Source organism: Aquila chrysaetos, chromosome 11, assembly GCF_900496995.4.
Source record: "Aquila chrysaetos chrysaetos chromosome 11, bAquChr1.4, whole genome shotgun sequence".
In the NCBI taxonomy this organism is placed as follows: Eukaryota; Metazoa; Chordata; class Aves; order Accipitriformes; family Accipitridae; genus Aquila; species Aquila chrysaetos.
Genome location: NC_044014.1, coordinates 23,184,550 through 23,200,189, shown reverse-complemented (window position 1 = coordinate 23,200,189; position 15,640 = coordinate 23,184,550). Strand labels below are relative to the sequence as shown.

General features: G+C 45.8%; 1 protein-coding gene across 5 annotated transcripts in view; it reads right to left on the bottom strand.

Moving 5' to 3' along the window:
- Positions 1-15,640, bottom strand: part of TLL2 (tolloid like 2) — a 100,745-nt gene that overhangs the window by 48,741 nt on the left and 36,364 nt on the right. For all 5 annotated transcript variants that reach the window (XM_030031282.1, XM_030031285.2, XM_030031283.2 and 2 more), the window contains exon 2: positions 15,371-15,481. In XM_030031282.1, coding sequence (XP_029887142.1) covers positions 15,371-15,481 — 111 coding nt within the window. The remainder of the gene's footprint in view (positions 1-15,370; positions 15,482-15,640) is intronic.

Below are 15,640 nucleotides of genomic sequence, written 5' to 3'. Positions count from 1 at the left end.
AGAAATGCACCTCGCATCTGGAAGCAGCTACACCTAAGCTGCAGGCAATGTGCAGGTTCTGTTGCCCCCTCCACACATTCCTGAAATTGTACCTCTCTGTTGGACTATTCTGTCATGTCCAAGAGCAGAGCAGATTCCAGAGGTACCGCTCTAGAGCATGAAATGCCCGTGTATGTATTGAAGCCTATTGTCATCAGAAACACTGAAGAGGAGAATGGAGATTTTCAGTTTGACACAATGCTCCATGGAAAGCCAATACAGTAAAAAAAAGGCAGGCTTAGTCTACCGCTTACCATAGCCCGTAATGAGATGGGCAAACCAGGACTGACTTTCCTGTTTTTTAATGTATATCCAGCAGTTAACAAGTCCTCCAAGGGCACTTTCATCCTCAGTACTTCCCACCTGCTGCTGTACCAGAGCAGCCATCACCTTTCTCCAGCCTGACTGTTAAGGCTTTGTCTGCTTCTCCCACAACCAGGGATGATACAGAATTTGTTAGATCGTGCCTCTGTGCAGGGAGCTGTACTAAATCTCCTAAGCTCTTTTAGCGCCCACATTTTTGTGCTTCAATCCTTCCTAACAATTTGTCCTGCTTAACAACTACAACTCCGGCAGGACACTGCTGGACTTCCTAACTAGATAAGTTAGTTTCTGTGCATGACCTGGCAGAGAACACACAAGAGATTCTCTGCCCAGGCTGGGAATATTTCATCTTCTACCTACAGCGCACTTGTACAACTCGTTTCTCTCTTTCCCACAGACCAGCACTGCCAAGGGAGCTTGGCTGACTGAAAGAAACATCCAGTAGCTTAAATGCACCATAAATCTGAGATAAATCCACCATGCTTGCAACCCTGGCTGAAGAACAGGCTTAATTGGCCTAAATTGTTTGCAGGAACTAGAGAGGCAGCCTGAGATGGTAGGTAAGGGTCCAGCGAAGCAGAAAGCAGCAGGCTGTGGCATTGTTAGGAAGAAAGCAGTTTCTCCCACTCTTCCAGAAGAGGAAAATGAAAATCCAATTTTGTTAAAAGAAGTCCAAGTTGTTCAGCTGGAACCAAAAGAAAAGACAACACACTAAGAGAGAGAGAATGCACAAAGCATGCCATCAAAACTGTACTGTTTGCAGTTCCCTTGTACCACTAGCAGAGGATAAAAGATAGGTAACCTGAGGAAAGATCAGGAAGCAGACTCCATTCAGTACCCATACCTCCCACAAGAGAGGGTGGGACTAGGAGAAGTAGTAATATACTGGACCCGAAAATTTGTCTTCTACAAGATGCAACTTAGGATTGAAGGTATTCACTGCTGTGCATGTTCTGCCTTTTTTTTTTAAGCCCAGGTAGTCTGAACCACCAAAGAGGGAGCAATCAGATCCCTTACTAAATAAAGCTTCTGCGCTTGCTGCCACTTGATTACAAACCATGAGGGGCTTCTTGTCTGAAAAAGGAGAGGAAAGCTAGGCAAAGCAGCTAAGCAGCCCACTGGTGAATCAGGACGCACATAGTGGGCCTAGAAATACCCACCACCCTGCTACTGAGTCCCCCTAAGACCTCAAAGCTGCTTGAGAGGCAGCTGACTTCTAAAACGTTTTAACACCACCTGTCTTCTAGCTTTTATCTGAAAACTCTGGGGCAAGATGAGTTACCCAACTGAAAGCAAAGGAGAAATATCAGTGTATCCTGAAACATGTCAAGCTTCATTTTCAGAGGATGCCCATTTAGAATTTTAGTCTAAAACCCAACTACTGCCAATAGGAATTGTAGGTGTCTGAAAAATTGCAGTTTGAGAACACAAAATGTTCCTACATGGGAAGTTGAATGGGATGAAGCTTGCAACATCTCCCTTTTTCCCAAAGTGGAAAAGTTCCCATTAAAATCAAAACCTGCCACTTTCAGAGCAGTTCCAAGCCAGGATAATTTTTCCTCTCCAGGCCAATGAAGACTCTCTCCATGTTCACTGAATCTCCTCTTCCTTCCCCTGGTTGCTGTCCACACAGGAGAAGGGCTCCATAGCTGAACTTGGAAAGTAGCTACCACCATTATGTTCATCACCTCCGTTGAGGACAAAGGAGTCCCCAGTGAGTGCTGAGGACTTTGCCAGGTTCTCCTGTTCTTCTGATTTAGCAGAGAATAACTTGACTGTATGCATAATTATCTGGTCTCGGGTGGATTGAACTGCCACAAGACTTTTTCTAATAAGTCTTACTGTGGAGGAAATTTCAGAGCTGGGACACAACCAAGGGAAAAAAGCATCATAAAATACATTTAAAAAATGATTAACAATTTCACCTTCTCTGTCTATGCCTTAAAACACCTAACTTTCATAGTCTCATTCAATATATATGCTAGTCACATGCCACAGCTTAGAGACTGGATTTCAAACAGAAGCTACAATGAAGCGTCAACAAACTCAAGAAGTTCAGGTAACATTAAAGACTTGTCACTGTTCAGAGCTTCAGTTCTGGTGAACTCTGTCATATTATGACCATCAGAGAAGCTTCTGGAAGAACAGGGTAAGTCAAACGATGTTATATGCTGCTTTTTAACTTCCTCATTAACCACTGGTCAAGAACTTTTTAGTGTAGAAGAAACACTTTATTGCACTGGATTTTCTAACCACAAAGTGATGATTTTATTAAAACAAGCTCTGCTGGGAAAACGCATTCAGAATGCAGAACAGATGTTTCCCAGAGCTGGTGGAGAGTCTACAGCAAAAATCTTTCATAAACCCCCAGGCCCCAGAGATCTGAGCAAATGATTTGAGATAGAACCTTCAGCATTTCCTGTCAATGGAATAGCTGAAGTTCCCTCAATTTACTTAAAGAAAAATAAATTAAAGAGGGGAAGAATTCTGACTGCCAAATTCCCTGCAGGAATCCGTTTTTCATATTCAAAGTAAGCTGACTAGCTGCAATAACTCGGGAGAGTCCCAGGGTCCAGAGGTTTGACAAGCAGATGTGTCATCCCCATATCAGCTCTGTGAATGCTTGTGCAGGGCAAGGACACTGACCTCCCAGGGAAGTTCACAAGAAGAGGAAGCTAAGCAAACACAGGGCTGCCACAAACATGAGCTGCAAAGCACTTAATGCACCAAGCCCTTCTGCTGGGCATCCATGTTTGGAGCGGCACGGCAGGCAGAGCAGAAGTGTAGGCAGCACCATTCCCCAACACCTGTGTATCCCCAGGTACTCCCTGCTATTCTGGAAGTGGCAGCATCACTTTTATACTGTGATGCATCTTCTTCTTAAATTAGGCATTGCAAGAAATGGGACAACCTGACCCGACCTCTCCACCAACCTTTCAACTGAGAGCCAATGCTTAAGGGGAGCAACGCTCTCTGGAGACAAGGAAGGACAGAGAAGACTGGAAGGGGCCTTTCCCTGCAGGCTGTAACAACCACCTCTGTTCCCTGGGGCAAAAAGACAGACAGATGAGAGAGAAAAGAAAGAAAGGAGTTACCTACAACCTGTGTCGTGTCATCGATTTCTTCCAGTGTGAAAGAGTCCTGCAAGTCCCTGGCTTACAGTGCTTTTACTGAGACAAGTGAAAAAGCTAAGGCGAGTACACATGTACTTTGGCCACGTGCATATCTCTGCTGTATGGCCAGGTCCCCACACACAGTATGCAACATCTCCCCTCCCAGCACATCAAACCAGTAATGTGTAGCACCAACTACCCCCTCACCCCGTTGCACTTGATTTCTCATCAATCTGATGGATCAAGATCTATTTCTAACAGGTGTCTGCCTCTCTACCACATTCCTCTTGATTTCACAATAATCCTCCTCCTTCCCTGTTTCTCCTTTGAAAGGAAAGAAAAAGAGAAGTGAACTTGCAGGTGATAAGGAAACTGTAAGAGCTGGCTTGGGTTTGCCCAATACTGTTCTAGCAGGCAGTACAAACCCTCCCGGCCCCCCTCTGCTAACATCCCTTTCCCTCTGACCTGCACAGTCTAATTGCTTCAGCCTCAGCCTACTCTGGGCCCCTTTGGGCATGGCCGTGCACAGCTCCCCGCACTGCCTTGCAGCATCCCCCTGCCCCATTCCAGCTGTGGGCTCCCAGTCGGAGCCCTGGGCTCTCCACAGCCCGGCCAGACCGCTCCTCCCACTCAGCCTTCCTAATCCTTTTGTTTTCCCTCTACCTTGTTTATACTGGACAAAAATTAACTTCAAATTAAAAAACTACACTGGAAGCTAAATTATGTTTGAATGCAATTAAAACTCCTTCCATGGAGAGCGTGTGGTGCCAGCACAGAGACCTTTCTTCCAACTTGCTTTCTGCCTGGATATTCAGCCACTCCCAATCCTGGAGCTTCCCGGAGAGTTTTTGGTGCCTTCTTACCCCCTAGGAGCCTGCACCATGTTTAACAGGCAGTTGAGCACCCTAAGCAGATACAGCCGAGATGCCCCGTCTGCTTGGTTACCTACCAGCTCCACCACAGATCATTTAAAGGACACCCCAAACTGACTGCCAACAGCAGGGAAACTGAGGCATGAGCCAGCACTGAGGCAGAAAGACACATGGGGCTTGAAAAGCTTTGGGAGCACAAGGAAAACGTGGCCACTGCTGGGTAGCCTTAGGCCATCTCCAGCCCCAAGGTCCCGGCTCCTTGGTGAAACAGATGCCCAAATCATTTCCAGTCATTAAAAAAGCCGTGGGGGAGCTGGGAGGGGGTAAGTAGCAGAGAGGCTTTCCTCACTGCGGGGAGCTGCCCACGGAGAGCTGCTGGCAGAGAAGCTGCCCCGTCTGTCCCAGGGACAGCTGCAGTTCGGTGGGGGAGTCAGGTCTCAAACCCACTCTCTGCCACAGACTGACTCCAGGGTTCAGCAACACCATCAACTGTGAAAAGAAGAGAGGCTAATCCCCTCCCTAACACAGCCTTATGCATCTCACACTATCTTCTCCGCTCTAGGAAGTGGAACAGCAAGATAATCTGAATATTTCCTTTTGCCTCTGATCTTTGCCCTGGAGAAACTTGTTACCCATCCCCTAGGGCTGTCCAAGTCACCATCTGGCCTCAGAACTATAGCAGCAAACACAGTCCAGCATTTCAGCCTAAAACTAATTTGCTTTCTTTCCCCACTTGACAGCTGAATAAATACTTTGTCCTTGCCATTTGAAAAGGGGACCCGCAGCAAAAGTGTTTTTGTCCGCTGCAGCTACGAGCACCAGCCTTCTTTCCAAATTAGGCCTGAACAAGGAGCTCAAAGTGAACACATTTATTCCACAAATGTAACCCCTTTCTGTTCACAATCAACCACGAGCAGTTTACAACTTCTGATTTATTTGTTGTTTGCTATTATCCATCAAGCCATTTTGGCTACCGATTGTTTCTTGGACCTGCCAGCTATTTTGCTGAACAGGGTAAGCAACTTTTATTTTGTGGGCACAGCAACATCCCTGCTTGAAAGGAGAGAGCCTGAGGGTCAAGGCATCCAAGCCAGCCTTGCAGAGTGACCATCCTGCAAGGACTGCTCTCAGACCTTATTAGACCCTACTCTTTCACTGACCGTTTCTGCCTCCAAATTCATTTGCTAAAACACTCTCAGAAATGACAAGGCAGCCTATGCAGTTGAGGCAAATTCAATTTTTCATTTAAGCAAGTATTCAAGGAAATTAGGCATTTGCCCAGCTCTGAAACAAATGCATGATTTAGGCAATTCTGCAGTTACTGGCTAAGCACTGTCGTATTTTACAATTAGGGTAATGGATTTAACTTCCAATGTAATTTCCGTATGGATAAACTGATCTCCTCAAGTGCATTTGCCCATGTGTTCCCTGCATCACAGTTAATTAATATAAAGCTATTTAATAACCTCCACTTAAACACAAAAGACTATTCAGACTCTTCTGGCATCAGTAAAAGGAACAGCCTCCCAGTGTGTTACACCAGCTGTAGACAAGAGCGAAAGAAAATTTAATTAAGAGCGATTGAGAGCAAGACAGTTGCAAACAGAAATCAGATGTTATAAATGCTTTACATGTTGACTACCCCAGCTCCTTAAAGGGTTAATAATGCCATCTAGCACCAACTTCCAGGTGCTTGAGATGAGCCCAAAAGAGAACTTAGGGTATGGGGAAAGCAGGGGCTGGGAGCCAAAGCCAGGCAAAGTCAAGCAGGGAGCAGCAGGGACTCAGCATCGTCCGTGCAGTGTCACTGCTGCAGCTATGCCCAAAGCTGATGGTGGCACCACGTTGAATAGGAAGGAGCTATAGAAACAGGCTGTTTGGAAGCAGCTTCAACCATGGCATCAATGTATATAGTGTCTGCAGATGTCTTCGGGTGCTTAAAGTTAATTGCTCATTAACAAAATCCAAGCTGATTAATTTCTGATGTGCAGCATTTGACAGGAGCGATACTGAGTTACTGCCTTCCTGGCTGATTTCTAAAAGAAGCATATGAATTGGACTCGCAGGATAAACACAACCAAAGTTTCCACTAAGAATGAATAAGTGGCAGAGTTTGAAATAGCTGGGGATTTTCGTTACAATGGAGAAAGCTTTATTGCTTGTGTGGATTAATTTGAGCTATATAGCAGAGCTCATAAAATCACTAAAAGAAAAACTATGTAAGGCTGAACGCTGGCTGCACAGCAGAAATAAAACCACTTATTTTGACAGGCGGGGGGCCACCATCCAGAAAACTTGATTTCAGGGAACAGTGCATTTACAAAACAAACTTTGTGGTGCACGTGACCAGCTGCCATTGGGAACCTAGACAAGAGAAAAAATACATTTTACTCCAGGGGGATTGCAGAGCAAGTAGTAGGGTTGTGTCATTCAGGTTGTGCTCTGGCTAGGGCCAGGTGGTATCTTCACCTATTGCTTGGGACTCCCTTTACCCTGCCCTGCAGGACCTTTATCACCAGCAAAGGGGAAAGAGGAGACAGACTTCATGTCTCCTGTGGTGAATGAAGCAGTTCTCTGCCTCTCACAAGCCAAGTTTGGAACACCATAGCCCACTGTGTGAAGGAGCACTGCAGGCCCCACTGGTCCCAACTGATTCTGAAGCAACGTGTCACACTGGAAAGACCCTAGTCCGAAGAAAATTGGAGCCTGCACACCTTTTGGTGGAACAGGTAGAGTAAGGACTCTAGCACCTCTTGTTGCTACTCAGGCACATCACGAGCAGCACCTCACTGCCTAGGGAGGCAGTGGGCAGCCTACCATTAACACCTAATGTTGACTCAAATGTTATCTAGCATTTAAGGACCACGCTCTCTCCTGCATCACACTTCAAGGTCACATAGGGACTGTACAAAACACAGCAAAAGTAGGAACAAAAACCACATTGGGAAGCAGGGATAACAGTAAGACAGCATTTGTCAGCATGTGAGACAGCTCTCCATGGTTATCACCTAAGGGAGAGGTCCAAGGAGACAAGTAAGGAAAAGAACTAACTCCCTTAGGTGAATATAGGAAGGGAAAAATGGCCAAATGCACCGAACCCTCTCCGGGCAGGGGACAAGGTGAAACCGCCTCCTGAGGGAGAAGAATACAGCCCTCTGGGCAAGGGGGAAGGGGCTATGGGCAACCCAAGGATGAGCGGGAATCTCTAAAGCAGGAGAGCTGAATGTACAACACACATGAGCTCATGGAGTGAGGAAATCAGAATCCCTCGCACATACAAGGGCAGGAGCAAAGAAACGAGCTGCTGCTCTGCCCCTCTCTTGTGCCCCCATGTTGAACAGCTAGGGGAATTCTTCCTTACTGGAAGCAAGCAGTGTGGAAAGGGCAAAACAGCCCAGCCAAAAGCACAAAGCTGGCCTGTGCTGTGCTTTTGGAAGTGTAAGATGCAAAACCCTCCAGAGCAGAATCTGTGCCTGTGAACTGAGCTGCAGCTCACTGGATGGACCAACACACGTGCCGTGCAGCATATCCCCAGGGCTCTAGACCCGAAGCCTGTGCAATCACCCCACAGGCGCTGTCCAACTGACAGATCAATCCAGTAGCAGTGGCACGACGAGAACAGGCAGGCATGCCTGGCAAGCCAACTTCCCCGCTCCTGACAGTCGTGCTGTCCCAACTCAGGGCTGCTTCTCCAACCTTGCAAGGGAGATCTGTCCTCTTTGCACATACACACCTCCCACGCTTTGGCACCTTGACTTGATCACCTTCTCTCCTCTCCCACTGTCAGGCACCAGACTGGCAGACTCTGTCCCTGTGACTAGCAAAAGGGCATCCCTAAGATCAGCAATTAGAGAGAAAAATCCCTCTCAACATTTCCAAAAAGGACTTCAAGTTGGCACTCAGGAATCAAAAAAGAAAAGCATTTGAAGTGAAAATATCAACCCTAAAGATTAACATTTGCTAGCAGGAGAGCCTTAACTACAGGGGGACTTAGAAGGTTCATCAGCAACAGCCAAGGGTCATGGTCTTTCTAGGCAATTATCTTTATGCTGGAGAAAATCAGGTAGGTCTGAGAAGGTTACAATAGGATGGCAATACTCTGGGCTGGAAGGAAAAAACACAGTATCTGCTCTTCTGCAAAGAGAAGATCTGGCTTATTGCATAGATATGTGGAATTGGGAGAGGAGGTAACTCAGAAAAGCAGTGTGAACAAGAGCGCTCTCGGCCCTAGAGGACTTACCCAATTCGTCCAAAGGAGAGCTCCTGCCTTGCCTTAGCAAACTACAGAACTACAGGAAATTCATTTCATGGTTGTATGCTCTGGTAAAACCACTGACTGAATGGACTCGAAAAGGTAAACATTGGGGCTATTCATAGGAAAATGATTTGGCACAGCTAAACAACCTCAGCATCAGGCCAAGCATCAGGCATTTGGCACCTACCTTTCCGCAAAGTGAGCTGAAGCTCCTCTTCCTGGTAAGAGGCTGTATGGACTGCAAAGAGACATCCCTAGAGTGTACCTGACGTGTTGTGGAAAACTGAAAGGACGTATGCAAACAGATGGACAGAGCCCTCAGACAGGTCTCTTGGAACAAAGATGTTCCTCTACCCACATAAGAGGAAGCAACCTTCACTAAAGATTTCCCAGTGGAAGACCAGACGCCTGTAGAGAGTTCACAGACGCGGGTTATGTTACAGAACGTACATAGTTATTTGCATTGCTCCTGGCCAGTTACGACCAATACAGCTCAGATTAAGTTAGCACAATCCCAAGATTTGCTCTAAGCCTAAATGAATTAAAGGTTGGTCCCCAGGCAGTCCTGAATCCACCAATGCTGAAGTCCATCCCTTCTGCCCTGAACCAAACGCTGCTACAGCAGAGCACCAAACATGAGTTACAAGGGAAAAACAGCTCTGAGCTTGGCATGCGTGTGCCAAGTCAGCTGAATTTAACAGTCTCTCCTTCAAACCCATAAATCAGATCTTCCCTGGAATCTCAGTCAGTCATGGTTTAAAATCCCTGGATTTTGTATTCTTCTAGAAGTGCCTTTTGCACTAACTTAAATTTCACTAGAAGCACATCAGTAGCTTCAGAGGACTTGGAAGTAATGTGCAGCACTACTACTGGCCACAGCCCCTAGATTGAGCAACCTCTCCCAAAGTGAAGCAGCAGAAGGCCTGCTTGTCACTGCTTCCAGCACCTCAAGCATTCCTCTGGAGGAGAAGTCTTATTCTCCACCCTGAGGCTACATAACACAGCTCTTAGCAGCAGAGCTGCACTCAGCAACCTGTCCTGCAAGCAATCCCAGCTCAGGTGGGAATCAACACCTTGCCTCAAGAATGCAACTAGAGAGCAGTGAAACATGTTTCAGGGCCTAACAGCCTATCTCAGGTGAATGAAAAGCTGCTATGCAACTTGAAAAGCACTGCAGTCATCCCCCCTGCACCATACAGACTTTCAGGTATGCACACACACAGGACTGCACATTCTGCTCCCTTCCAGGTCTCTTCGAGGTTTGCCTTCATGCCCCAAAGCAGTTTATGCACATTGCATTGAAATCTGAGATTCCTGGGTTGTCATGCTACAAAAAAAAAAGCTATGAGCAAGTGCCTGCAAGAGGCAGAATCCCATGAAACAAGGCAACCATGGGTGTCCCAAAGCAAGAGGAAGCAAAGCTGATGTGGGCCTTGTGCAGACCTGGTGAAGCAGCGGAGTAGAGTAGCTGCCTGCATTTTCATGGCACATTCAAGAACAGCGGAGCTAGCATGTGCCAACAAACCAACTCCCTGCCCTTCTTAAGAGAAGGTTTAATGCAGAACTCCTGTCTGTCTCATTTGCCAGAGAATAACTTGCATGAATTTGCTGTCAGAGCCTCCAGCCATTCACGGCAGCCTCTGTCTCCCCTCTGATTTCAGTAGAAATCCTGGGATCAAACATATCCCTATCCCAGCTGCACTGTTATCTGAAGTATTACTCACTCTAGGTAGCAAAGACGCTCTGTAAATCCTTCCTGCCACTCATTTGTGGCAGTGTGAAAGCCTCATCAAGGCCTTCAAGCCATGAGCCTAAAAACCTCTCAGGATCAGATGCAAAGAAAGCCTGTTTTGACTGTTCTTGAAAAGCATTCTTGGCGGCAGTGGGATGCAGAGTCAGTGCCTCAGCAGCAAGTCCAGCACAGCACGGCATCAGCGAGGGCAGCCAGACTCCTGTGTCTTCTGATCGGCTGGTGCCAAACCCAGAGGAGCCAAACTTGCCTTTCTCACTCACAGAGGTGCCTTTCAGGGCTAGAAACTGCCTCTGTGATACAAAAATCAGGAAAAGAGGTAATATATCAGAAAAGTCCTCTTAATCCCTAAGCTGCCTGAAAAGACTTAAATTAAGCCCGTTAGGATTAAATAGGCACATCCTTCCCATAGGCACAACAAGAAAAGGAAAAAATCTTCTTCCTCTGTGGCTAATGCTTCAGCAGATAAAGCAATAAAGCAAAGACAATCACCTTGCACCAGTGGACTCATCTGAGTCCAAAAGAGAGGTGACACTGTGCAGTTTCACAGCCTGCCTGTGGATCTTCTTGTTTCCCATTTCAAAGCCATCTGGGGGTTCTCAGCAGCAAAGGAATCCTCAAAGCTCTGGCTCAAGTTTCTTCTAAACTAAAATTGTATTGTAAAAGCAAATATTTTCACTAAAGTTAAAAAATAAAATAAATCTATGAGAAACTTTTCAAAACTGTAAGCTCTTTGAAAAATCTTTCATCAAAGCAATTAGGAGGTGGCAAAGCATGGGCTTGCTGAGGATAGCGCTCACTGGCAGATCTCCAGGTACCGGATTAATTTCATTATGTTTTAAACCATTGCCGTATCTCTACGGGGCCAAATCCTAAGGGTATCCACTTCAACACCACTGCATGAGAACTACCGATTTTCATAGTAAACATGACATCTAAACTTGATCCCACAGAAAAAGAGACAGAAAGGTAGCTAACTTAAACATTTTAAATGTAAAGTAACACTTTTGTTTTAACAGCATCCCTTACTGTTTGTCCCCTCTTCTAGCTGCAAAACGTTTTTAAGGGGAAGGAGGAAATTTCCTGTTTGGCAGATTTTTATCTGGCATTACAGATGGTAATAGCAGGATGAGTAGATGATGTGGAGGGCATAGTTTGGCCTGCAGAATCTTTTATAATATAAAAAGCAGCAAAGAAAAAGATCACAAGCAATTCTCTGAGCTTATGACCTAGGTTCAAAGGAGAAGAGCCAATGGGGGAGGGGGGGGAACCCAAAACAAACTACTTTTTTTTCCCTGGTTTAGAAAATTAGAAAAATTTTACCTCAACTCAAAGAAAGGTCAAACATGCAACTTTAAACAGTTATTTTACCAGATCACTGATGAAAGTAAAACTAAGCTTCAGGTAAAGCAGAGCTGAGGTTGAGACACCTGTGGAAGTAATATAACTGGAATGATTTAAAATTGGGTTGGAGGAAAGCACTTTGGAATAAAACTTCAGGGAAATCCTGAAAGTGTCCAGGCAAGAAATTAACTAGTTGGTAGTCCTGAGCCCTCTTGGAAGAACACATCTCCTGACATTCACTCAGAGTTACTCTGCACTGTGTGCAAATACTCTCTACTAACTCACAGCTCGGAGTTTTAATCGAGTCAACAGAGATCAACATGCAGGCACCTAAAAACTACTTGGATTAAATGGGCTACGCTTAGCTGTAGACCGCCACCATGCCTGCTTTTCCCTCAACAGGATCTGAAGAAAACCCCACTTTTATAAATGCACCAGAGAAGGATGTTTGCACACAAGATGCTATTGCAAAGCCTTCTGCAGTTTTCAGCTGCTCAACCTGTACTCTTCCTGACAAATTCTTGGAAAGGAAGCTCCTGTGGAGCAAAGGAGACTGCTCACATGAATAAGGACTATCGGGTCATATGCTGCACTCCAAAAGGCTTTAAGTAGATAACACAAGTGATGCAGTTCCCTGTGTAATGCCAATTCCCTATGTGACCACTCACACAAAAGAATCCAGGCATACTGGACAGAGACATCCAGACAAAGATGAAGAAGGGCATCATTGCGGGAGCTCTGAAGCAAGGTACCGAGGTGGGTACCAAGGAGACAGCTACCCCTAACTGTAAACACCACATGAGCAGTCTTCAAGGGGATTGCCAGAGAGCTCTGAGCCAACATCCCGCAGAGGGAAGGAACCATGACCCTGCTCTATGACTTCACCAGGAAGACAATGCTATTTGATCCATTGCTTTAAGTCCCAGATACCGGGAATAAAACACTAGCTCGGATATTTGCTGAGAAAATGCTTGGAAACACTGAACTTCAAGGCATCCCACAAGCAGGCTTACAAATTTTGAGCTTCTGAATAGTGACTATGGCATTTCTGCAAGCAGGAAATTAATGCAGAAAACAAGCCTGGAGCTCATCCATGCTGTGAAATTAAGCTCAGTACAGAGATCTGTGGCAGAATCCAGATGGTCCTCATATCAGATACCCTGCCTCTCTCTCTCAAGGGCCTAGAGAAGGGCATAGCTATCTTTCTAGACAAAGACTGGAAGAAGGTGAAGAAGGGGAAAGCTTGAAACATTTGACAGTCTGAGTCCTCACCAGCCAAGGCAGAGCTTTTACTAAAGCAGATCATCTTCAGTTGGATCCAGTGAAGAACCATGTCCCCTGTCACCCATAAGTACATGGGAACCTCATTCTTCATCCAGAGCCTGACAGCTGCCAATGCTCCACAAAAGCTAATAGGGTGTACACCTATAAACAGCCCAATGGTGTCAAATGGCACAATTTTCACCCCTCCTCCCAGCCAAACATCTTTTTCTGGGGACAAGGAAACAACACAGGGGAAGAAGAATGCCTGGCCTAATAGCGTGTTCAGAACTGCAGCTCCCAGATACGAAGAGCCTGTGTGTCTCTATATACGTATTAAGTACTTCCTCCACTATACAACTAATCCGATTAACAGCTTTAGGAAACTCTGAAATGTTATAATTCAAGGAGTCCCATTCATAAAAAGGTCTTAGGCTGTTTCTGTACAGAGGTTGCATTCTTCCCACTGGAAATAAAAAAGCAGAGAGCAGGACTTTCTCCCAGGGAAGAATGGGTACCAATCCCTACCATGCTGAAGTAGACCACCCTCTTACAATTCACGAGTGTCAAGCAAGCCCCACAAGAGAAGAATCAGCCCTTCCTGCCCCTGCAGAGAGCCCCCTCACAGGACAGGTGAACACGGAGATCTCTCTCTGCATGCCCCGCAGAAAGCATGACAGCCACAGGGGCTGCCCATTTGTCAGCTTGCACTTCCAGGGGCTGAAAGCCAGTGGGGCGAATAAGCCTCCCGGAGAGTGACACCACCATTTACCTAATGCAAAGCACTGCATGATGCACCAGCTTTGCCTCAGTCAATAAAAGGTGCCAGGAAGAGACTACTCCAACCACACAACATGAGTCATGGTTGTAAGAGACCAGTGCCTGCATTGCGTGATACAGATGTGGGTTATAAAATTCAGTTCACTTACCAGATGGCGTGGGTCTGGCACCACTGCCGAGTGAAAGAAATGTGCTAGATGTGACAACTAAAAAAGACACCAGAGAAAACTAATAGTCAAACACTGCCTGCCTTTTCTTCCCCAGTAATATTCTCATCTAACTTCAGGAACTGACAGAGGGATGTGGAGGAGATGAATGCTGCCTGTCCCACTTACTTAGTCCTCTTTTTCTGATTTACTGCTCCAAAGGCAACCTACTCCTAATCACCTATCACCTGAGAACGCGCCAGAGCCCGAAACATGGTATGAATGGGCTAAGTGACATGACAATGCAGGATAATTGCATTTCCAGGGAGCAATCCATACTCTGAAGAACTGGACAGCCCTCCTCTGCCCAGAATCTCAGCATCTGCATGAGTTTAATCAGTTACATCAGCATCAAAAGCATGCCTCTGTGTTGGATGTGTTATCTTTCACACTCATCCCAACAGGAAGCTTGAGCACTGATCCCCAGAACTGGACCTACGCTGTGCTTAGATGCTCTGAAACCAAAGCTAGGCAGTCACAAGGGTACAGAACCAGCCACCAGTCCTTACAAATGATACAATACGAGCTGCGGCGCACAGGAATCACATGAACATATGATTTCAGTGATTTCTCTCTCTACCCAACCTCTCACCCTACTTGCTAATCTAAGCGTGTAACAGCAGAGGGAGAAAAGAAGTTTGTCCTGACCTGCTCTGTCTCCAGTCCCTCTGGTATCTCTCAGAGCTCAGGCTTCCAACAATTTCTTTCTTGCAGCATGAAGTGGAGTAGGGGCAACAATACTACAGGGAGCCCTTCAAACCCCCCAAACCAGTTGCAGAGTGTTTCAGAGACTGTTAGAGCTAGAGTCCAGTCAGAGCTCCTGAGTCAAGAAACAACTCTGGTCTGGCACAAGACTGAACATATCTAAGAGCTGTGTAGGGGGGTAACATAACCATATGTTACCTCATCATTGGCTTTACAGAAAATCAACACAATTGTTAACCTATTTCAATTATAACATTACTTGAAGTGTAGTCTGTATGCAAGACTACAGTAGGTTTTACCTAGGTAGACAGGTAATGAAATGAAAAATGCATAATGAAAAAATGTGTTATTCCATTAAGATCACACATTGCACGAAAAGGGGGGGAGGACAATAGGAGTCAAAACTAATGCCAAACCAAGTGTCCCTATTTCAAACACATTTCCTTCCAAATCTGCAGAAAGGCAGTTCCTTGTAGAAAAAGACCAGTGTTGTAAATTTGAAAATCTTCTCCCTGAGACAAGATAGGATTGGCTACGTAAAATTGCGATCCGGTTTTTGTTTAACAAAGTTCAGAGTTGGATCCCACCCTCAGTCACACAACTAAACTCTGCATGCACCTCCCTGCCTGTGGGAACAGGCATCACGAGTGAGAGGGAACTCCTTCCTCCTTAAGGATAAAACCAGGGAAAAGAAGGTGTCACCACCCTGGGGCTGCCCTTACCTGAAGTGTGTCTTGTGTTTCCATCAGAGTGCTGCGTTAAGTCAACAGTTCTGTCTATTTGAAACAGCTTCAGATCATCTTCATCTAAAGCGATATCTCCCCAAAAGGCAGCTGAAGAGAAACAAACTGCAATTAGTTCAGTTTTTATTTTGGAAGGAAAGTACAGTTCCTACGTGACCCACATCACACCTAAAAGGCAATCACTCCATGGACCAGAAAAAGGTAATACACAGCTGTAGTTTTAAAAGTACAGACGGAGTGGACATTGGT